Source organism: Microchirus variegatus (genome assembly GCF_963457635.1).
Source record: "Microchirus variegatus genome assembly, chromosome: 2".
Taxonomy (NCBI): domain Eukaryota; kingdom Metazoa; phylum Chordata; class Actinopteri; order Pleuronectiformes; family Soleidae; genus Microchirus; species Microchirus variegatus.
Window position 1 is genome coordinate 8401865 of NC_139803.1, and position 25347 is coordinate 8427211.

The 25347-nt window shown below is 41.7% G+C and overlaps 1 protein-coding gene across 1 annotated transcript; it reads left to right on the forward strand.

Annotated features, from left to right (window-relative positions):
- Window positions 1-313: 313 nt before the first annotated feature.
- On the forward strand, window positions 314-11060 carry grxcr2 (glutaredoxin and cysteine rich domain containing 2; the record flags this gene model as incomplete). Its single annotated transcript, XM_083909970.1, has 5 exons — window positions 314-370; window positions 666-849; window positions 2526-2635; window positions 3365-3589; window positions 10887-11060. The coding sequence occupies 5 exons, from the start codon at window positions 314-316 to the stop codon at window positions 11058-11060; spliced, it is 750 nt and encodes a 249-aa protein (XP_083766096.1).
- Between the last annotated feature and the right edge of the window lie 14287 nt (window positions 11061-25347).

The following is a 25347-nucleotide window of genomic DNA, read 5'->3' on the forward strand; positions in this document are numbered from 1 at the left end:
CCCTTTTGTGCATACGATCTCGCTGTGAATAATTTAGCATGGAGAGCTGGAGAGGTGCGTCCCGTAAAAAAAACAGGTGCAGTCAAACCCAGGAGAGCGAGGACACAAGCATTTTCATTCACCCACTCCTTTACAAACAAGTTTCAGGCTTCCCTTCTTTTGGTATGTCAATCAAGTCCTTCGTTAATCCGTCTTGTACATCCTTTTATCACACCAGGCACCACCTTGTCCAGCTGATGTCAGTTGGATCAATGTAAAAGAGCCTCTTGGATGGACTGATGTTCTTGCTCTGTCCCCTCCTCTGTCAGCCACCATGGAGGAACTCCAAAGGAAACTGAATCAGCGGTATGAAAGCACCAAGCCCAGAAAGGTGAGTTATTTATGGATTTCGTTTTTGTTCCACGGGTTTTGACACAGTTTGATTGAGACATATTGAGGTCATTTCTGTCTCAGAGTGTTCTGTTTAATAAAAATGTTTTCTGTGCAACTGTTTTATTATGTACCGCTAATAAGCTCAGTGTTATAGCTCACAGCTATCTGAAACAGGAGTGCTATATTTGTATCTGATCTTCAAACAAGCATCAGAATAAAACAGTTTTGTCTTGCATGATGACATACTGCTGTGTATGAATCATACAATAATGAACACGTTTCAAAACCCACAGGTAAGGTTCAAGCTTGCGTCGTCCTACAGTGGACGGGTGCTGAAGCATGTGTATGAGGATGGTCAGGAGCTGGACAGTCCGGAGGAGAAATACCCTCACAGCTTCGTCCACCGCAAGATCCCCCCCAGCCACCTGGAGATGGAGCAGCTCTGTGGGTTTGAGGACGCTCACGGGGACCAACAAGGTGAGAGTTTATCTTTGTGTACATACTGTTGTGTCTGACTTTACTGAGGTGTGTTTGGGCAGTAAACTCGTTACCAGAGGGAAAAGATGTGTAAACTCCATTTGTATCAAATATTAAAGCCCAAACTGTTGTTCTTTTTCCTTTTTCGGCTTGTGCCTCTCTAGGGGGCGCCACACAGCGGATCAGTTGCTTATTCAGTGATCTGCATATTTCATTGGCAGGGATTTTATACCACTATGCATCTTCGTGATGCAACCCCCCATGTATCTGGGCTTGGGAATGGCACTACTACGAGTATACTGGACATGGCCACCCTGCGGCTGGGGTCAAAAACCTAAGCTGCTGCTTTTAGGTTTAACCCGAGTATATCGCTGACCACACGCCATTGTTTTTGGCCTGTTTTTGTACATTGAGAGACAAAGAAACCTTTAGAGACTCCAAAACATATATGTTTTATGCTGTTTGCATTTCAAATTGAACATGCAAAATATGTTGTTTGTGTACAACTGCAGTGTTGAAATTGTTAAAGCAGTATTTTAACATGCAGTAAATTGTAAATAACTGCCAGATATAGGAGGTAATTTTGGGAAAATGGACAAAACACTTAGTTACAGGACATTCTCTGGTCCTTTAATGGTTAAAATAAGGAAACATATTAAGAAATAAAAGGTCTAAACTTTCACCTCTGACATCAGTCAAAGTACAAGGACACAAAAGTACTTTTTAACTTTCCAGCGACCAAGTAAAAGCCAAGTTTGTGCAGCGCTACTAACTTAAACACATTGATCACAATGAACAGTGTAATCACACGTTAAGGTTCTCCCTTTTTTTTCCAATCAGCACAACTGTTGGATATAGTTAATGTCAAGCCAAACCAATTTTCCAAAAAGTATTTAGGACATATAATCCCCACAAAAATGTACACAACATTGGTCTGGTTGTCTGAGTCTCTGCATCAGCAACAACATCACTGTCTGAGACGGTGGGTTAATCAGCCTCTGCAGCAGCAGCTCCTACTGACAACAGTATACAAGCAACAGAAACAGTGTTAGAATACATTTTAGAATGTTGTGTTCTATTCTCCTGCTGCATAAGAAAAGATATTAATGCCCACAGTGAATGCACAGGTCATTATTTGGTCCATTACTTTGGTATTTAAAAGACAACAAAATTAATAGCCACTAACACAAGAGTAGGCGGATCATACTGTGACCCTGTGATCGTAGCACTCTCTGAAATGAACTTTTCAAACGGCTACTGAGTCATTTAGTATTCTAACATCATTTTGTTTGTCCTGTTTAACCTGTAAAGCATTTGACAGTGGCTCCTAAAAGATTAATCACTATTTAAACATGCTTGTTGAATGGATGAAATTCGATACTTTTTCAAACATCCTAGTTTTGTTTTGGATACTTCCATTATTTTACTTTGCACACAAAAAACAAAAACTACCAGGGTCAAAATTACCTTTTTATTGAGTCATAGCACAAACAGGTGTTGACGTGTTATGCTCAAAACTTTTAAAATCAAGTTAAAACTGAGGCGTATCTCCCAATTTACACACAGTATAAAATTGCAAGTATGGGTTTGAGTTGTCACTCGAGAAAGTATCATGCCAAAACCAAAATAAATCAGTTTAGACTCTTTCCTGACAACATTTTTCATTCTGTTTCCAGGTCTGTATCCTCCGACGGGGCTCATTGCCCAAAGAATAAATGTATACAGAGGAATGGGAAACTACAAGCCAACTGCTGATCTGACAGAGGGAGCAGAGGGAGACGCCAGCGTAAGTTATGTTTGCAGGATGCTTGCATTTTGATAGTAATCAAGGTAAGAGTTACATCAGATTTCTTCCCTTTAGCGGTGCCATTTTCTTCTGCCTGAATGTCAAGCACGAACAGCTGTCTTAATTGTCTTAATCCATTCTCAAGTGCGGTTCAAATGAAGTAGAATCAGGACGACTCTGCAGAGTTTTAATTAAGAAATCGAGCATGACAACTCAATGATTTGGCAATAGAATAAAACTATTACTATCTCGATGATAGGAAGCACAAAGACATCATCAGGGAGTCGCAATTTATTGTTTCATGATAAGAGAGAACAGATAAACAGCAATGACCAATGGATTTATGAACAACATGCTGTTCAGAATTAGCTTTTTTACAATTTCAATGGAATAATAAAAATAGCAACAAAACTGTTTCTCTTACATGAAAAAGCCAGTCTTACTGAGCTGCCATGGAAGCAGCTTTGTAATGGTGGGATCAGAGGAAGGGCAGGTAAAGGCACACTGGCTGCTGGCCTAATGTCAGAGTCACAACTGAGGTTGGTAGTTATCACATTTATCAGTAAAAGACAGCAATCTGGATGCTGTTTTTTCCATTTTAGTGCATCATTTAAAGGTAGGTGCAGTGATCCCTCTGTGAACCTGTACTGTACAATGTGTACTGAATTTCTTAGTTGATGTACTTTAAAGTGATGTTGGATTATTTGACCTATTCTTTTTCCCCTTCAGTCCCAAGTGTTGGATTTTGGCAAGATAATCATCTACACCAGCAACCTGCGCATCATCAGGGCACCACCAAAGAATCCTGAGGTGTCACAGCACCAAACGGTGCCGCATGTGGACTTGGAAGCGAAACCAAAGGCCAAGGAGAGGGTGAGCAGGAGGAGAGCAAAAGCTCTGAGTACACAGGACGGCGAGGACAAAGAGGCGCACAGCAGCAACATTAAGACCAAGGTAATGGTCCTCTGCCAAATTATTCTCAGTGGTGTTGTAGGTTTTTATCATCCCATTTTTTTTTTATTCTCTATATTCTTTCCATGTCCCCTCCCCTCCCTCCTCTCCTCTTTTTTCTTTCTTTGCATACGTCTCACCATCGATTCTTCAGTTTAAATTTGCTTTCAAGAGAATAACTGCTATTCTTGTCATTTACATCTATTCACAAAGGGGTGATTTTTTTCTTTTCTTCCCCTCATCCCACAATCGTCTTTGTGTTTCTTTGTAACTGCCAGCTTATTTGTACTGCCATTATTTTTCCTTTTCCATGTGGCCCCCTCTCGCTGCAGCAGCCACCGGCCCATTGTCCTCGCGTTATCTATCAACTGTGAACAGATACTGATGAGTCCACAGTTTCACTCTGCCCTTGCTGCATTTGCCTGCCACTTACCAGGCTGCAAGGATTACCCACTCCCCTCCCTCTCACCTCCTTGGATGATTACTGCTCTCTTTGCTTCACTCCCCTCACCCTTTTCCCACCTTTCTTGTTACATTCCCATTTTCTCTGCCACACGAAAAATGTCCATCTTCCACTTTCCTCTCTCTGTTGTTTTGCAGCCTCTCTTTCTTTGTCCATGGTTACTACTTTCACCGTCATTATATATTTATATATATATAAGCATGAGCATGGATTTATACTTTGATTTCACTTTAAATGCAACAGCTTAACCGTGGCGGCAGATCACCAATGCTAAGTGCAACTTCAGGGAACTATAGTGGATGATTAATATTAATACTTTTACCTTCAACTGTCAGCCATTTAAAAAACTAATCCTTTCTCCCTTTGTCCATTACAGTAAAGCCTTCAACACCATCTATAGTTGCCGTTCATTATTCTTTTACTGCAGATGTTTTATTGTTGTATTTTAGTGAGTCTGAACGTGTACTGGCGCTGTGACAATAAAGTCTATCCTATAATTTACAAAAAAATCTATAATGTGCTGCATACTTTCAGTCACCTTGATTTTTTTTATCATAGGAATGTTCAAATATTTCCTTTCTTCCACTTTACTGCTGTATTCCTTCTTGACTGTATAATACAAAGACGGCAGTCTATCTATCCATTTCCTGCTGAGGTATCTTTGAAGTAGTTCATGAAGATTAAAATATAACCACATCGTACATTTCCAGACGTTGTCGGTGAAGCGCAGGCAGCTGCTCATTATTGTGAACGTTGGCAGTAATGATTCACTGACTGTAAAAGTGATGGACGCTGGAACTCAGCTGTTTCGCACGAGCATTTCATAAGAAATACAATTGGAAAATGAAAATTGGCCTGTTGATAAGGCGAGGCAGGGTTATTTCGATACCATTGATCACATAACACACACACATTCCGACTTAGTCACATTAATATTGCATGAGAAAACAGAAAAGGTAAGGGTCCATAAATGCACTTTTACCTGGGGCGCCGTCTCAGGACCTCAGGTCTGATGGGATTGTCGTCCCATTGCATTGAAATGTCAAAGGTCAAAAAAGCCTGTTCACTGTTTGCCAGTAAAGGGCAGAGCATTTAATTTCCATGTACACATGGGTATAATACACATCCATCTGTTTTGAAATAATCTAAATCCATCCATCCATCCATCCATCCATTATCTACCGCTTTATCCTCCACCGGTGGGTTGCGGGGGGTGCTGTGCCTATCTCAGCTGACATAAGGCGATAGGCGGGGTACACCCTGGACAGTTTGCCAGTCCATCACAGGGACACATATAGAGACAAACAACCATTCACTCACACCTAAGGTCAATTTAGAGTGATCAATTCACCTAATCCCCATATTGCATGTTTTTGGACTGTGGGAGGACGCCGGAGAACCCGGAGAAAACCCATGCAGACATGGGGAGAACATGCACACTCCTTGCAGAAATGCCCTTCTTCCAACCGGGGCTCGAAGTTGTTCCAATCTGGGCCCGAAGAGCGCGCGAGAGCGCTAATCACTACACCAACCGTGGGCCCACGATCTAAATTATGAGTAATATTTAAAATATGTAAAAAAAAAAGAAAAGAAAAAAGTTGTTCAAATGTGGCTGTCCAGATTTTTATCGGCTGCTTCTTACAGCTCAATAAACTACCCTCTGGAAAGGGCGACCAGAACAAGTATGGCGGACAACTCGAGTGTCTTTAAGAGGTTTTATTCTAAACACAATTCAATACACTACTTAATAGGTTGTAAACCGGCAAAGCATACAGGTTCTGATGATCAGTTACAGACGAAAACACACGAATAAGGGGTTGGTTATATATGAGAAGCGCCTTGGATGTTAAGGCTTTGATTGCGATTGCTTTGATGACGATCCCACTCTGATTCCGTACAGAATGCGCTGAATAACTGCTAGAAAGTTCTACACCTCCCACTTGGCTTCCTGGTTCTTGAACCCAAGTAAGCCACAACAACGGTTCAAACAGTTATAGAAGTTATAATTTACAATTTAATTAATCGATGATAATAATTAAGACTTAAGCAGATGTAACATTTACCTAAAGTACATAAAGTCACGTCCTTAAACAGGAACGCGCTACCTACATCAACGCATTACACATTTCACACGATGTGCGTAATTAAAGGTTTGTTCCCTAAACAAAGTACATTGATTACATGTCAATCAGTCCAGAATGAATAAGTGTCCTCACGGTATCCTGGGGGGGGGGGGGGGGGGGGGGGGTCTTGATCCTTAACCGAAACACTCCACCAATTGGTGGAGGGGTAGGTCGGGTATTCTGCAGCGATGGTTTACTCCTGCTCCTCCACTGGTAGTAGGACTACTGGCGGCCTGACATCCCTGTGGAGGATGGCGAAGGGGCAACTTTCTACCCCCTGGCCTCTCTCGCAAAGCCTGCCAGAGGCTGGACAACTTCGGCAAGTTCTTACTTTCGAGTCTCGTACCACGCCTTTTGCTTCGGGATATACTTCCACGACTCGCTCTAGCCTGAATTGGCCTCTCAATGCGTTCTGGTCGACCAACCACACCAAGCCTCCAATTGCCATTTCTAGTAAGTGTATGCCACTTCCGCCGGGCGAAAAGGCTCGGGCCCTCCGGTTGGCTCCACCGTTTCCAGAACTCATTGACTTCAATTTGAATTGCTCTCAGTCTCAAGACGGGGTAGGTTGGATATTTAGATCCTTGAGTGTCCCCGCTGGGAGTGATAACTCCTACCGACTCATCTCGTACCTGGGCCCTGGCACCGATAGGCCTCTTGTTGGGTAGACTGGCTGCTATGTAGGGAAGGGCTTGGAACTCTGGCGTTGTCAGGTTGCCCTCCTCACCAATGTTACTCAGTGCTCTTTTGAGCGCGCGGACTGCTGCTTCAGCTGCTTCGTTCCGGTGTAGAGAGTCTGCTGGGTGGGACACCCAAGTCCAATCGGTCCCTGTGGCTGCCGCCTTTGCCTGGATCTGGTCCTTGTCAATAGTATTTAGGAACCTATAAAGCTCCTTCAGCACTGGCCTGGCACCTACAAAATTCCCTTGATCTAACCAAAGCTTCCTTGGGTGGCCCCTGAGAGCTGCGAAGTGCTGGTACGTCTTCAAGGACCCTTCTGTTGACGAGTCTTCTACGATGTCAGCGTGAATTGCTTTTGATGCCGCACAGCTGAACACCACACCCAACACTTTCACCTTCTTCTTTCTCCGTCTAACAGTGTCTCTGATAGCGTAGGGCCCGAAGAGGTTAAGTGCCATTAACTCAAAGGGTGAGGCAACGCCCTCATGGTTAATTGAGGCGTTGTTGGGGGCCAAGGGCACTCCGGGGGGCACGCCGGGCTCTCCCTGGTTGAAACTCTGGACTCTGCCGTAGCACCACAGCAATCCTGAGGCCTCGTCCTTGCTGACAACGAGCCAGTTAAGCGTTGTTACAGGGAATGGGACTCCCTGTTGAGTGGCCAGGCACAGGTCTAGGAATTCAACTTTGAGTTCTTTCACTGTCAGTGTTGCCTCCCACTTTGCTGGAATAGGGGCTCTCAGTGTATGAGCCAACCACTTCTCCGCTAGTGGGGGTCCATCTGGAAACATCACGTGGTGGATGATTCTAACCCTGTACCACCTGCCTCTATCCCAGGGGTTGTTCCGCCTGGCAATCTGGCTCAGTAGGACACAACGAGGTCTCCGGAGTCCTGGTGTCTCTATTCCCACTTCTTCTTCAGTGGAGTCAATTTCAGTTCCCCTCTTCTCCCCTCTCTTAGAGGAGTTACTAGGGGCCATCATTAAGGGAAACAATCCTCCTTGCACAAGGTTGTTGTTTTCTCCCCTTGGTTGATTGGATGGCACCTGAGTCTGGGTTGGTTTTGTCTCGTCCTTCCTCCCACTTTGACCTAACTGGACCCAGGGTTTAAGGTAAAAAACCCCTCCTTTCAGGGTCTTTTGCACTGCTTTCAGGATCTCATCTCGGTGCTGTAGGTTGTTGTGGGAGGTGTTTTCCTCTATCACTCCTTTTTCCTCTTTGGTGTCAGTGAACTGGGGTAACTTTGCGGTCTCGCTCATAGTTACTTGTGCGATGTATACAGTGGGCTTGTCTCCCATGTTCACTTTCACTGCCACAGTGTGGTCCTCAATCTCATCAGACGGCGAGTCTCTCCACAAGAATTGATGCATGTAGACTTCTTGTTCTTCCAGCCACACTGAATTGTGCACTGAATTGAGATGTCACCCTCCCTGAATCTGAGGAGAACTGCTCTAATGGGGTTGAGGGCATCTGGGTATTTCTCAGCAGAGGCCACCATCTCGTCAGCGGCCTTCTCTACATCTGGACCTGGGTCCTTCTCAGTAGAGGCCATCATCTCGTCAGTGGCCTTCTCAGCATCTGAGCCTGGAGGCCTTACATGTCCCAGGGGATTATCATCATCGACGCCCAGGGTGGGTTTAGACGATTCGGTCCCCATCTCTGGCCCGGAATCCTCATCCACCTCTGGCTTGGCGTCATCTTTAGTCTCTGCCTTGGCGTCATCTTCAGTCTCTGCCTTAACCTCTAGTTCAGGCTCTGTCTTGACCCCAGGCTCCGGTTCTGGTTCTACCTTGGCCTCTGGTTTTGGCTTTGGTTCAGGCCCTGCTCTAGGGTCGGTCGCAGTTTCACACGCTGGCTCAGTTTCAGCCTTTGCAGCTTTGCACGCTGGTTCAGTCTCAGCCTCGGCCTGAGCAAAGCTGTCCTCACTCGGTGCGGGCTCAGATTCTGCACAAGCATCTGCGTCAGTTACATCTTCTGACTCGTGCCCTTCCACTGATGTCGTTGCTGCGGCTTCTGTCGCTGCTTTTGCTGTTGTTCGGACTTCCTCACTGCCTTTTTCTCTCGTCTTCCCTGTGGAGTTCGCCTGTGCTTCCATATTTGCCCATTCTTTCTTCCAACGCCAATAGTCTCTTCCTCTCCCGTTGAACTTTGGTAATGTTACCTGGGTGTACACATAATGGGTACACATCGAGCTGGTTTCCCCCCTGGTGTTCGTACCGAAAGGCCCCCCACTACTGTGTTCCACACCAGGGTCTACAAAGAGTCTTGGTGGTGTCTTGTCCTGCACTAAAGGCGGTTGGTAAGGCCCGTTGGTATATGGTGATTTCACTGTCGCGATCTTCGTCTTTGTTCCATGGATGTGCCCATCCTTTCATCAGGTCTTCCTTGTCGTCTTGTAATGACGAAAAGAAACTCCATTTCTTTGTTCCATGTGGTTGGTAGTTTTTCCAGGTACTCACGGCGTTTCTGATTTTATCGAGTTTTTGGTCAAGTTTGGTACCTTGGTGCTCCTGCCATAATATTCGCGGTGTTGTTTTGTCTTTACTGAGTGCTTCAGTTTTGTCAAAAATTGATTTAAACTCCGTAATGAAAGCGTCTATTTTGGGTTCTGCCTGCGTAAACCATAGTGTTTCTATGGTGGTGTGGTACTCTCGTATGGTGGTATTTTTCTTTGCTAGGGCGTTGCCCTGTCGCCTCTTGAACTCATCCTCATCCATTGAGTCTTCCATCTCCTCTAGTGTTGCGGTATATTCAAAGCTTGTGCTAAGGAAGTTTTTGTAATTGATGAACAGCGTTTCCATACTTCTTTCGACCGGTTCACTCCCTGGTAAACTGGTCGTGGCGATGAGAAGTTGCATGTTTGTTGTGAGGATTTTTCTCGCTCTGGACCACTCCTGTTCTTGGTCCTCCAATTCTAGTTCGTTGCCAGCCATCTTACTTTCCTCTTGGTTCTCGATCAGTTTAACTGAAGAGATCAAAGACGGTTAGCAGTTGGGCCTCGGTAACAATCATAAACGATACGGCCGCCCTGCGACGTCGATTCTTCGATGTCGTGGTAGCAGTTGCGTTGAGTCTCAGCAGCGTTGGCTTGTCTCCTTTGATGGCCAAGCGTTGACTCTTTGGTGGTTTGTTCGGTAACTATTGGCTCCTTTACCAGTAGTTGACACAGCTCCACTTTACTTTGCTCAGTAACTATTGGTTCCTTTACCAGTAGTTGGCGCGGCTCCGCTTTACTTGCAGCTGCGGTACTTCTTTTGCCTTCAACGGCCTCGTTGGCTCGCCTTCGGTTGCTCCGTCGCGGTGGTTGCTTTAGCCCTTTGACGGCCCTGTTGGCTCTTAGCTTTTTGCTCGTTGTGGTGGCGTTTTTGTGGTCCCGACGATGTTCTTCAATGACGGGCGTTCCCCGCTCGGCACCGTGTTCTTCGACAACGATCCCCACAACGGTTTACAACTGTCCAGATTTTTATCGGCTGCTTCTTACAGCTCAATAAACTACCCTCTGGAAAGGGCGACCAGAACAAGTATGGCGGACAACTCGAGTGTCTTTAAGAGGTTTTATTCTAAACACAATTCAATACACTACTTAATAGGTTGTAAACCGGCAAAGCATACAGGTTCTGATGATCAGTTACAGACGAAAACACACGAATAAGGGGTTGGTTATATATGAGAAGCGCCTTGGATGTTAAGGCTTTGATTGCGATTGCTTTGATGACGATCCCACTCTGATTCCGTACAGAATGCGCTGAATAACTGCTAGAAAGTTCTACAGTGGCCAAATCAGATTTGAGGATCCAGAGCAGCTGTGTCACGATGATTACATTGCACTACTCTATATACACACCACAGCTGTTTAGATTTGGATAACACACAACTTTATCTCATGACCTTGGGCCAACTTTCAGCTTAATCTCAACCCCAGCATTAACATTTTTTTAACCTCACAATCATAGTTCCTGTCTCTCACTTGTATTCGCTGCTGCTCCTCCATCTCCTCCTCCTCCTCCTCTAATGTGTTTCTTCTTTCTTTCTTCAGGAGGCAGACAGCTGCCAGCATTGTGGTGGTTCGGGCTGCGCTCCCTGCTCTCTGTGTCACGGCAGCAAGCTGTCTATGCTCGCGAACCGCTTCAACGAGTCCATCAGTGATCTGCGCTGCCAAGCCTGCTATCCCCATGGTCTGGAGAAATGCCAGTCGTGCTCCAGCAAATAGCACCATTTGGCTGACACGCACGTCTGTCTGAGTGAGTGAGTGAGTGAGTTCTTGAGTGAATGAGTGAGTGAGTAAGTGAATGAGTGAGTGAATGGTCAGACTATACTCAGTGGCAATAATGCTCTAATCCAAAATGTTCTTGGTTGGGTGTCTTATCACGACGAGGAAACATAAGCCATCACTGGGGAAGGGGAATTGTGACAGACACAAAATCATAAATTACAATTACTGCGTGCAGTGGAAACGGCTTGCGATAAAAACACACACGCATAATCGCTCCTTTGTTGTCACATTATTTTGCATCTGCACTCTGCCTCCTGATAAGACCTACAGTACATGCTTCCACAACAGAGTTATCCTTCTGATTGCTGTCATGTCTCTCCGCACGACAGCAATTGACATTAGTCTTTTCCCCCTGAAAGCGCGGTGAGAAATAGTGGAGAATAAAGAGTGTAATATGGAAAAGTAAATACATACAGATGGAGAGATGAGAGTGGGACATAATCGGAAACATAAAAAAAGGCGGTTATAATCATAAAAGTGCCTCAAGATAGGAAATAATTCAGTGCTGGTTATGGTGTGTCACAGACGGCAGAAAGTCACAAAAAGCACACACTGCAAAGGTGTGACATTCAAAAATACAGATTTTTGTTGGAGTAACACTTTGTCGAGAAACTGTTTGAGATGAAAGCGAGAGGTGAGAATGAAAAACAGAACAGTTAAATAAATGACAGGAAATCTTTACGGCTGTTAAAGCATGGTTTCTTTTTATTCGTGGTCTTGTTCTCAGGTGTTTTTTTTGACTTTGTTTGAAAGCTCGGTTCACACACTTTTGGTAAGTTGATAAAATAAAATGCCCGATTGGTTTCTGACGCCCTTCTCTTTTACTGTGTCTGACAACTGCTTGTATAACGTAATCTCTCATGTTCTACTCGTGTCACGTTGTTTTATTCAGATGGGAAAATCATGAAGCTCAGATGTACTGCCGACTTAGTTACCCGATGCACACTCGTCGTTTTATCTTCAGCCTTCATAAGTCTTGCATTTTCTCTGAGCATCAGTCAGATGTCACTTTTATATCGAAGTTATTATGGCTTTAATCGTACAGTTCCATAGTTTGAAAAGCGATTGCTTTATTTGTTCTCTTTCACAGTCAGTTTGTGTTTTCACAGCTTGAAAGAAAAATTAGTCATTGCATATTTGTTATTATAACATTAAATCAAGTTTGCTAAGCCACGATATTATGAATCGTACCATTTCAGTATGATTGAACAAAAACAAAGTTAAACATTATAGCCGCAACAGCAGATGGTTTTTCAATAAATTCTGCAGTGCAATTATGCATGTTCTGTGGCAGCAGCTTTGCCCAAGAGAACATTAACTCATTACAAGTTATTGTGAATTCTCCAATAAGTTTTAAACAATAGAGATGTTAAAAAAAACAGTTTCCTTCATAGAAAACCATAGTATTAAAAAGCCTAACTTCTCCATAATCAGATATGAGCCTTACAATTTTATAGTGGCTGCTGAAATGACACTTTGAGTCCTTACACTCCAAGGCAAAGATTATCAAACGTACCATTGCAGCAGTAGATTGTACTTATACTTTACCACATCCCAAACTCATGCCAGGAAAAGCACAGAAACAACAACAGGACAACCCACCATGCCGGCTTCTAATGACGATTTTGGTGCCGGCTCTTCCATTAATTTTTGTCTCATTTCAATTGCAATTGTGTGATGATGGAAGAAGCCTGAATCTTTCCGGCTCCTTCTTCTCTCTCCCTTTCTCTGACTGACTGCTCTGCTTAAAAATCAGGCCACACATGCTTTTAAAACTGAGCCTTTTTAACGTTGTCATATTAGCCCCCTACAGTCCCACTTGGTGTTTCGCAAGGGAACCTCAAACGTGACACTAAATACTTGTGGGTGTGCAGTGCGCGGGGAAGAAGTCGGGGCAAATGTAGAGCAAGAAGAATCACTAGAGAAATGCATATCACACACTTTGTGGATTTAAAAAAAAAACAAAACAACAAAAAGCCTACATTTGTTCCAGCTGCAGGATCGCTGATTCGGCTAAAGGAAGAAAAAAGGGGAGAAGTGCACCTTTATACTGGATTATATGCCCCAAATTGTATTAGTACAAACAGATAATATATTGCCACATCTGGCAAACATGATACAACATGTACTGTAACCCTACCGGCATTATTTTAATGTTGTTATCTCTCTATTAGCACAACGCTTTTAACCCACCCACAGTTTTGCTCTTTTCAAAGCAAAGATCCTGTGACCTTTACTGATTACTCCACTGACTTGACATTTGTGTTTACTGTATTTTGGTGGGTGCACGTACTCCCACACACGCATGAACCTGCAGCATAAATGATGGAACATTACATAAAATAGCAATTTATTAGAGATTTGCATCATTAAATGACATTTTATTTTATGTATGTATGTATATATAACATTTATGATGTTTTATGGATATATATGTTATCTCTTATGGCCCTTTTACAGTATAATATATGACCCAGGGAGTATAAGAGAGGGGGGGCAGACTGTGAACATTAATCATCCAGCTCTCATATGAGAATATTACACCTTGTCGAGAAGTGAGACACATTTCATCTCCAAGCACTTTAGCGTTCCTTGTTTGGTTTGTAGATTATTATACTTTCCTGTCTGTCTCTGCTTTAACTTGTTCACTATCCATCTTTTCCCTTTTATATTTCAATACATTATATATCTTACTTTTCATTCACAATCCTTCTGAATGTGCACATGCTTCTAAATGTCTACATATTTGACACATTAGCAGCGACACAGTGGCCTGAATATAGAGACTGTCCTCTCTAATTAAAGAGTATCTGGCTCGGCCTTTAAGCCTCGACCACAGCGAGCATCAACCATCCTGAAGAACACTCAGTCAAAACAACTCCTATTAGCCGAAGTGACCTCTGCAAATGTAGTCAACGGGGCAAATGAGAATAGTGACCTCCTTACCCCCCTCTGTTGAAATTAATAATCCGTGCAACTGAGGGAGTCCAGTGTTATGAAACAGATAAATGTATCCATGATTCAGAAGCTTTGCAAAAAAAAACTGCCCCAAGGTCAGTAATTTAACTGCTACACTTTTGTCTTATTACACCGTGAAACACTTTAATATCTGTTTTTACAAATTGAGTGTTTGTGTGTCATGTTCGGTGTTTATCTCGGCAAATTTACTGTGGTTTCATTGTCACTGCTGTACATTTTCCTCCTCTGTGGAGTCTCAGTATAGTGGTTAGCGCTCTTGTCTTTGCAGCACGAAGACGTGTGTTGGAGACCCAGTTGGAACTAGAGCCTTTCTGCTTGGAGTTTGCATGTTTTTGGACTGTGGGAGGAAGCTGGAGAAAACCCACTCACACACGAGGAGGGGAGGTGTTCCAACCACTTTAAAGAACAAAGACAACCAGTAAGATTAAAGGTAATCAAATTACTATACAGAGGTGAAGGAAACCAGCAAACACAAACAAAAAAACAACAACACTTGTCTTTAAAAGCCTCTAGAAATCACAGGTATTTTGCAAGCACAGCTGGCCAAGTCCACAAAGATTGCTGGCAAGGTGAAAGATAAATTGTCCACTCCAGAGGGCAACAGCGGAAGCTGTAGTAGGGACAAGGTGATTGGGAGAATTGGAGACAGGAATAATAAACATTGGGAAAACATAGCTATAGTGAGGATGACAGCTATAGCTGTGAGAAACTCGATGAGGAGAGGGAGCAGCCAGGCAAAGGTTGTACGTTGTCAGGAGTTATTGCTGCAGAACTGTTCTCTAAATTTTCCAAACACTTTGCAAATCAGAGCAAATTTGTTATTGTACAAAGGAGGTACAAAGCACTTCGCTGGCTCTCTAATACCCTGATGTCAACGGTGTATCAGCGATGCTCAAGCAGCTGACAAAGCAAAAGATGGGGAAGGCAAAACTGCATTTTAATAACACCTTGAACTGCAGCACTGAAGTTCAACCCTTTTTTAGGATCAGACACAGCTCAGAAAATGAGAAGCATCAACATTTGGATGAGTGAATAATCCCATATAAGAGGTAGCGGTGAAAGCATAAAAGAACATAGCAAGCAAGCACTACTAATGGGGATAGAATTATATTTCCTTGTGAGTCAAAGGGCATTATATAAAATTAATGTTGCATATCGGGGGAGGAAAAAAACATCAGCCAGAGGGATGAATGGCTTACAAACAGCAATATAGTCCTACCTATACATCTATTGTATAAGATACCTCCTAAAGTATAAGAGCACAGTCAATATAAATCACAACAATCAACTCATGTTGCACTGACAGAATACTTAATAGCAGGTCTTATTATACAACTATTTTGTCTAAATCCATCGGTATTTCAATAAGAAAATCAATAAGCATCGTCAAACTTTCTCCACGGCGCTGAGAAGAACGTGCCTGTTTGACTTTTAAGAGTGAAAGATGGATGTGAAGAGACATCACAAACATTTCCATTTAGATGGATCTAGAAGATACTTGTATTATCGTTGTATAATAAGTTTTGTATTCACTGCTTTTATTTAGTCAGAAATATCCTCCAAAAGTATGATTTTTGTGATGACTGTGTATCATTAAGCCATAATGAAACATGGTCATCTATAAAGTTTTTACTATGGCTTTTTTTTATTGTAGTGCAAGCACAATGTGTGATAATATGTTTTATTTAATAGTTTATGGTGATGATTCAGTATGTAATAAGTGTCTCAGCTCAGTCATGCTAAGATAAAGCGATGGAAAAGAAAAACAAAGACTGCACCAAATGCCACACGCTCTATTATATTGGCAAATGCATTTAACATGTAGAATAGATCATATCCTTTTGTATATGAGCACAAGTCACCGTTTGATTAAAGACGATCTCGAATCTCCAGCATGTTTCACGGTGCATGCAGGAACACAGAAGGGAGAAGATCAGACGAAAACACGCTGACTCCTGACTCTAAAGGGCAGCTTTAATCGTTTAATGAGCAAAACAGCTAAATGTCTCCCCTAAGCAAACACCAGAGCTGTTATAATCTCTTACTAAAATTTGCTTCACTGCTGTAGCGTGAAGTTTCATCACACGCTGAATTATTTGTCAGTCTAAACAAAGATGATTTTAAAATTTAAAAAGCCTCTGTAGTGGCCAGTGGAGCTATTGCAATGACCCATGTCAATAAAAGCTGTCTATCTTCAAGAAGCTCTTGAATACCCAGCTCTTCCAAGAGCATCTCTGCAATCTCCTTCTGCACTTGAATCCACCTCGGCACTCTCAGCCTCTGTCAGTCCACTGTTCCTATAGAGTTGATTTCTTTCCAAGTCTACTTCTATGTAGCTTACTCCTCCTTTTTTTATAAGCCCATTCATTTAAAAATCAGAGTAGCCAAGCACATGTAGGTTCGATCAGAAGCTGTGTGCCTTAATATTGAAATAAAACCAACTCTGAGGCAGCGCTATAACCATTACTGGTTTACTGACCCAACACTATACTGATAATATACAGATTTAAAATATTTTGAATCAATCATATTTGTCATTCCACTCAGGCCAGCAGAGGGAGAAGGCTATACCGCAAGTGGTTATGCACTTCCATGTGTTGAAATAAGCTCTGCTCCCAGAGGAAGTCCTCAGGGAATATGAGCTGTTTTGTATACTTCATCGAGGAGTGCAGAGAAAGCCACAGTGTGCGGCAGTGAACCAACCATAAAGTCACATAACACTGAGATATATGATACACAAAAAGCACAAGGCTGGAGATATTAACGCGGTGCAGGAGGCAGAAATGAGCTCAGTCGATGTGCAGCACGTTTGCTGGTCACGTTTTTAAAGATCGGCTCGTCGTCTCCGTCGAAGGTGATTGGTATTTTATCTGACACTCAGCTGGGGAGGTGTGCAGGACTGCAGTGCTCCTTCAGAGCGACTGCAAAATGCTTTATTGGTAATCATCTGGGTTACTATCTCCCTGTTTGTTTTTATTAACTCTGCTGATTATATGAGCTCACAAGTACCATCTGCATCACAGTGTAAATGTTTGTTAGTTTTCCCTTCGTTAAGCTGACTGATGGTGGGTAAAATTGTTTTTCTTCTTTATAATTCATCTCTCTCTCTCTCTGACCCTGTACTTGTTGGATGTTTCGTAGTTTTAATAGTTGTACTTTGTTGAACTTGTAGAATAAAAGATGAATAATCTCTTTGATGGGTCACTGACTGGTAACGGGGAGAATGGTGACTCTTTTGTTCCCATCCAAGAGTCAAACTGCCTACTGGGAATAATACACAACCCCTTATATGGACATCCTGGGGGTGTGTGTGTTTATAGGTTACATATTCAGGCTTTAAAATATGTGTATTTTCGTCGTCTGCAATAATTGTGCAGAAGTCACAGAATAGATAGATTTTTCTTTTCTTTTTGTTCATAAAAAGAGCTGAAGTTTGTTTCCTGCAGGCTTCACCTTTTCTTGTGTTTTCTGTGTCGCTTACGCTTCACATTTGTCCTCATTCTGTCTCTCTCTCTCTGTGTGTGTGTGTATATATTCTGCAGGGGTGTGGCTTCTTGGTCCATCCTCCCACTGCTCTACCTGCACACCTGCAATCAACACCTCAGGCCTCTGCAGTACACAGTCTGTGGCTCTGCCTGTTTGTCCAATCTCCAGTGGAGGACAGCTATTTTAGCTCTTCCTGTGCCTCGGGTCCACCGTGCCAGCTCCACTGCTTGCCAGAGACACTCAGTCGAGTCCCTGGGTGTCGTTCCATGCCAGTTGCAGATTCTGGCCTGCCTAAGTGTCCCCTCCGTCTTCACTCAACTCAGCCCTGCTCCACGACCTGTTTCATGCTGGCCAAACTGTCATTTTCAGGATGGAAATTACAGGTAATGAAAGTTCATGAAAACGTTGTCCTGTGTGTTTATCTCTTACCTCCAAGCCCAGAGCTAATGCCTTAATGATGCTGCTGCTGCTGAAAGTGAATCAGAAACTTCCACAACACATTTTCTGCCTCAGCATGACGTTTATTTTTGCAATTATTGTTGTTAGAAAAGTGTGACACCAGACATTTAATCTGTTTTACTTCTGTGAAGATGGAATTCATCTGCTGTTAATACAAGGGATTTGAATCTAAATTGCGCCATAATATACCAGGTTAAAGCGGCCTATGATAGATTATACCCAATGACTAAGACCCGGGTTTATTCTGGGCAGGGGTTAATTAGGCAAATTGGACTCTCTAAATTGACCGTGAGTGTGAGAGTGGATGGTTATTTGTCTCTATGTGCCCCCGCGACCCACATATGGATGATAAAGCAGTAGAAGATGGATGGATGTGTGTACACTGCAACAGCTTTGCGACTTGATGATACTCTTGCATCTTATTTGAATCGTGTTTCATGCTAAAGTAAATGAGCTGATCTGTCTGCAGGTAATACGAGTAGGGAATAGCTCTTACGACCCCCCCCCCCCCCCCCCAGATTGCCCTACATGGGCAGCATAAACTGCTGATCTCTAAAATGCAGAGGCTGAAAAAAATCAGTTCCCTCTTGAGTTAATCAAGCTTCATTTTAAAAAAAAAAAAAAAAGAAAAGAAAAGATGGGGCTAAGATGGTCAGTGTAAACAAGGCCTCAGTGTCAAACCCAATTGTTGCCGGGGTGATATTAAGAGATGGTGGTATAATGTGGAATGGAAGGTCAGACAGAGATGAGGGAGCGGTAATTAACTTTAATACCTCCCCTATCAATATGTTGCCCTGTGGCATTAAAATATGTATTGAGCAAATATGAGTAAAGAAGCCGTTTTAGACACTGTGAGGAGTTTATTTCTAAATGTCATGGGAAGATTATTGGAGCTTTTCCAAAATAAGAACTAGTACACTTTAAGTTTCATATTATTAGTCATTAACAACTGTTTTCAGCTGTAATTGCAAACAAATGGAGATTGACAGACTGCATAAATGAGTGCGTTAAATATGGATTATAAGTAATGAAATGAATGAACAATTAAGGTTTGTTTATGCCTTAATGAAAACAGCTGTAAAGGTCATTATTCCAGAACACCAGTGACATCTTTCAAATTCTTGTTAAACTTTCCCTCATCTTAATCCAAATAATGCTTGTGTATCACAATAAAAGTGTGTAAAATAAGCATGATATTAAAGTGATACTTCACCGATTTGAATGTGGCTTTGTTTGCTAGAATAGAAGTAGTACTTTTTTAGAAAATGTGCTTCCCTCCCTCAGTTTTTCACTGAGTTGTAAAAAAATCTGTTTTCCCTTATCCAAATGTGCCCTACTGTGAGTCAAATGACGCGTTTTGCATCACAGTAGGGCAAATTTTGAAAATGGAAAACTGATTTTTTTTACAACTCAGTGAAAAACTGAGGGAGGGAAGCACATTTTCTAAAAAATACTACTGCTAATCTAGCAATACAAAGCCACATTCAAATCGGTGAAGTATCCCTTTAAAGTTAATTAGCATTGGATGCTGCTCTATGCTGGCACAATGATGCTTGTGGACCCCAATAGACCAACATGGACCAGCATAATGATATTGGTAATACTGAAAAGCTCAGTTGATACTTAATTTAGTTTAATTTTGTCCATCTCAAAATGGAAGTCTCTTGCTCTGACTTTCCCCATTGCGTCTCATAAGTGGTCCTTTTCTTGAAACTATGCAAACAACTGCAGAGGAAATAATCTGCTTCCTGTTCATGCCCAGTGCACCTGAATGGTCATGCGATAGGTTTTTAAGTGGAAACAAAATATAGATGCAGATTACATCACAGAGCTGAGATAGCTCAGGCATAGCTCTTAGTTTATAATATAGTCTAATATGAATGTATGAATACTTTTAATAATCCTTTTTTCACCTCTGCAGAAGACTCAGACACTTCTAACCACTTTTACCACTTATGCAGGAATCAAACAGAGAATTTATGGACGTGACGAACAAAGATGTGCAAAAACATGTTCAAATTACATAGCTGGCGAAAAATGAATGAGAAAATAGTCGCATTATGTACAATTATCTGGTACCTCACTGAGATTTTTGGTCTGGTGCTAATTTTTGAAGAGCCTGACGCTGGTCAGCAGAGGAGATGATGGAGAGGCAGCAATTTGCATCCCATGGAGGGGGCTCTCCATCCTCTCAGACGGAGAGATGCTGTGATGGCAGAAGCAGCTGCAGCAGTAGATTACATTATAACAGAGAAGCTGATTGATACAGAAGAATGGAGAGTTTGGATGACAATAGCAATTATGAGAATAGTGTGCCAGTGCTGTGGGGGCACCATTGTGTGGTGTGAATGTGTGTGGGTCTGTTATTCACAATGTGATTTTTTTTTTTTCCTTTTTTCTGACAGCTTTGGAACTATTAATATTGTTTATCTGCAGTTTTTACAGTAGCTGTCTTATTGCTCATAAATGAGGCCGTAAAGCCGTTTATACAGTATCACTCCAAGTTCAAATTTAATGATGTAGCAGGGCAAAAAATCCACAAACCTTCTTTTTACACCATACTGTTATCACTCTTGGCTATTCTTGTGTTGACACTTGATTTTTATTTATGCCCGTAATATGTGTGGTCTCAAGCAGACAGCGCTCGTGACGAGCTGCGATGCCGTCCAGCAGCTGGGAAATATTTAACTCAGTCTGATGTTCACAGTCTTGTGTTGTGGCTCAAATTAAACCTTGTTGGCTGTAATTGGAGATGGACAGTTTTCAGAGTGTGGCCAAGCAGGCATAAAACAAAGGCACAGTTTCACTTGAATTCCCTTTAGTCTTTAACTTTAGGAAAACAGTCTGTTTGTTGTGTTGATGCTTTGGCCCAGTTCTCTCTCTGCAGCCTCCCTTTCGTGCAACAACTAACTGATTTATTTGCTGCTAATTTGTTGACTTGTTACAATCGAATTGAGACGGTGGCTCTTCTGTTCCTTCTTCTGGGACCTTGTGGTTGTGCCTCGAATCCAGTAACATTGATGACGATTGATCTGCGAAGAAAAGCCACATGAAACTGTGGACGTTCATTTCCCAAACTCTCATATTAGTTGGTTTCTAGTCACTAAGGACTCTCGTCTCTGTAATCGTTGTTTGTCTACGATAACTGTGGCTTTAAACATTGACCTGTACTGTTTGAATTCTAAATCATTCTCTCCATTTGTGGGTGTCGTTTTTTGTTCTACTCTGGATTTAGTTTTTTTGTCCTGTCGTTTGGCTCATTTGAGGTTGTTCTACCACACAAACTTTAACCGCCTGCAGACCTCTTTAAAAGGACGTTGTATACACAATAAAGTGAGTGCTAAAGCAGAAGTGACAGTGACTTGTTTACACTGAAGCATCACTAATTATGCCTGAGATTGCTGACTTAATTGTGTGTCTTACAACCCCTGCGTATTGTGGCATGTTTGGTTTGCGTTTGTCACAAGGACAAAGCCAGAAAATAGTAAATGTGTTGTGAGGACGTGGAGAAGATGGAAAATGATGTAAAACTATTCACATGTGAAGATGCTGTGGTTGCTGTGCAGCCCATGATTCCTTGTTTTGCATATTAACTTGTAAGCCAGCCAATAATGCACTGAAAGTAATGTTGTCATGTCCCTGCTATTCTGCTGTGATGGAGGATTTGGTGTCAAAGCCAGTAACTGGTTGGGGAAATTTCCACTCTGTGTCATGCCCGTGTGGTGGGAGAAAAGGGAAAGAATGCTACATTTCAATAATTTCATCATTTATGCACATAATCTGCAAGCGATGTTTTTCATGCCTTAATTTACATTCTGTGAAATGCATATAAATAAGATACCAAGTGAGCAATCGCTGCTCTTTGACATGCAGATATCGTTAGACATACAGCGCCTTGTTTTCTGTGTTTATGGAGAGATAAAAATGCATATAGTATTCCGCTTAACTCCATTCTATAACATTTTATGAGAAGAAAGTGTAGGTGCATGGGGTGAATTGAAAGCCACATTACTCCAAGTTGTTGTTAATTCACTTGAATCTTAATTTAACGGACAAAAGGATGATTCCGTAAACACTTGTTAATCACCTGTGTGACCTGTTCTGGAAGTTGGCGTTTGGGTCACATCAACTTTTCTTTTAAATTACGCTTTGTTAATTGTTTTCGGAGTTGAAAATGCTAGTTGCAGCTTTGCAAGTGGATTGCTTATTCCTGTAAAGAAGACTATTGTCTGATTCTCCTCTGTATAATATGCCATACATTTTCAATAGGAGACAGATCTGGCTGTTGTAACTCATACAGAATGAGACCACTTGGCTTTGTCCTGCTGATATAGACGTAGAGCTTTGACAGCATATAATATACATACAGTATACGACGTCTTTCCAATATTCCAATATAAGCCTTTGCATCAATGGTCCCCTCACACCTATGCAGATCACCCATACTGTACCCATGCTGTGTGAGAGTACATTTTCTCACTTGAAGTAATGCAATCTATATATTCCATCAGCGGTGAGGATGCTTCAGTCCCTGGTATCACCCTCTTATGGGCCCTGTGTAAACGAACACCACCAACTGAGATTGTCACTGCATGCCCTTTATTCTCAGGAGAGACACTGAAATCAAATTGCCAAAGAAATGTTTTCACTTTATGACCAGATATGAAATTTGTCTCAGCTCGTTCTATATTATTATTATTTTTCAATCATTTTAATGACTTCCTCCCATCGTCATCATGTGTGGAGTCTGTTTGTCTTTATTTGTCCACATTTTAACAAACGGTCAAATATCGATTTGCCTCTTAAACTCGGCATGATGAATAAAGATTGGTGATGCTCTCGCTGACGGATGTTTTATGATAGCAGTATTTTGTGGTGTTGCAAGGCAATAGTACATATAAAACACACATGTGAGCAGTATACGGGGAAGCTCAATGGGACATTTCTCCACTAGTGTGTATTTTTCACAGCGACACTATAAGTGATGCTCAGTACACACATGATCTCATCTTGTCTAAATGAATGGAAAATAAAGATAAAGATACTTTTCTGATGAATTTCTTAAACAACTGTGGTTAAACAGATATATATCTTTTTATTTTAAAGACCGTCTTATGCAAGTGCCCTTAACATGGTACTGCATGTTGGATTAGCTCTAGTATGTTGCAAAGTGGAGGAGTAAATTTGTCTCGGTCTGTCAGCGTTAATTAGCCCTAAGTGTTTTTTTAATCCAGTTTAACGTGCAGGAGGAGTTTCAAAAGGCTTCTGGAGGATGCTCCGCTGCCAGAAAAGAAACTCATGGCGAGCAACAAACACGTTCCCAGCATCTTCCAACACTGTTTCTGCAATAAAAAATAAAAGGGCGTCTAACCAAACAGAAATAAATAAAGTGGAAAAGAAAAAATGACAATGAACTAACTCAACAATCTTAAATAGCTATTTATTTGAAACCCAATTCCAGCATTAATAACCCCTCAGTAAGATGCATGAGACTAATTTACTTGCAGGCTGTGGTTGAAAAGATTCATATTTCTTTTCTTCTCTCCTTTGATAATGTAGGGCTCCACGTAAATCGAGTGACGGCGTGGCACATCAGGACATCGCCGCAGAGCAAGAGCACAGGTGATTAATGAATGTTTGTGGAATTACAGTGGGGATGGATTCACCAGTGGAACAATCGTTTTTGTGTGTGTGCGTGTCCACAAAGATGCTTAATTTATTATGTATTTTTCTATTTCACACAGCAGCTGTGTTTTATAATTTGCCCATAAATATAAAAAACCTTGGTACATGCAAGTAGATGCACTTTAAAAGCACTTTGAGATTAAGGCGATGATGATGCTTTTAACGAGAGTATAATTGAGTTTTTCCACTTTCACTGGCAACTATCAGGTGAGAATTAATACAAAATAAGAAGTTGAGCTAATAAATATTCAGTGTTTTGAAATTATTCCATATTAACGCTATGGGTATACATTTATACATAAATAATTTTAAATTCAGAGGACAAAAGTGCAGAAACTAAATGCTTCTAAGGTTCAAGTTAAGTCAAGGAGAAATGCATGGAGAATTATTTACAATTATGACACAATACCAAAGGAGGTTGTCTCGTACACTATTGTCATTTTAGAATTTGGAGTATATGTAGTCCATAACCTTAATTAAAGTGAGACAATATTTACTTTAACAGAACTCTCATTTTACTTGCCTGTCAGTAGCTGTGGTCATTTAATATGAATGGTTATATAAGATCATAATTTTTTTTCTTTTTAAAATTGCCAGTTGGTCAATGAGACAGTAACTGCATCAAAGGCTCAGACGCAACAGCACCTAAATAATTCATAATAATACAATAAAGCCCCAAAAAAACAAACAAACAAACAGCTGCCTCAGCACATTCTTTATATATATATATATATATGTATATATATATATATGTATATATATATATATATATATATATATATACTGTATATTTGGACTAGTCCTATAGCAATAAAGCATTGGCTTCTTGTCCCCTTTCCTCCTGAGTGTACAGTCTGAACATTTACAGACTGTTCTTGGAATTGTGAAACTGCAAGAAAAGGAAAAAGTAAAATATTGCTTCCATCCTCCATACACTCCACTGTGTGTGTGTGTGTGCTGCTTACGTCTGCAGCAGTATGGGTGCTTAAGTATAGGAAGAAAGTTGTTTTTTCTTAACTATACATTTGAAAGAATGTAATATAGTATGAGGGAGTTGGATCTGTGGTTAGAGAGTCTCTCTTATTCGGTTAAGGCATAATCGATCAGCTTCTCCTCTTTACGCTCCTTCCAATCTTTTTCACCATTTAAAGCTCAAGTGCTGTGGAGATGACGCTCGACTGCTTTGTCTCTCGCAGCATCCATCTATCTCTTATTTCTCCACGCAAAGCTTTTTAATTGATTTATCAGAACCATTAGTCACCTGAGAGTAAAGAAGGAGCTGCTGGATGTCGTAGAAGAACAGGACTCGTGGGGGAAAAACAAAACATTCTCAGGATGCTTTCAAAATCCTCGTCAAGTGCAGCAGATTACACTCAAATGATTCACTGGATGGCTCCACTTACACCTGCTGACGCTGCGCTGTGAGCCGAACAGCACGCTGAATACTAACAAATAAACCGCCAGCTGTTCACGCTGTGACTGATGTATGCTTTCACAGCTGAGCTGCACGTTCACCGTGGACTCTACACTGACAAATGTTTTGCCTCTGTGGATATACAGTCGTACACTTTCGGCATTAGTGTCATTTTGTATAAAACGAGGAGAGCAAACATGG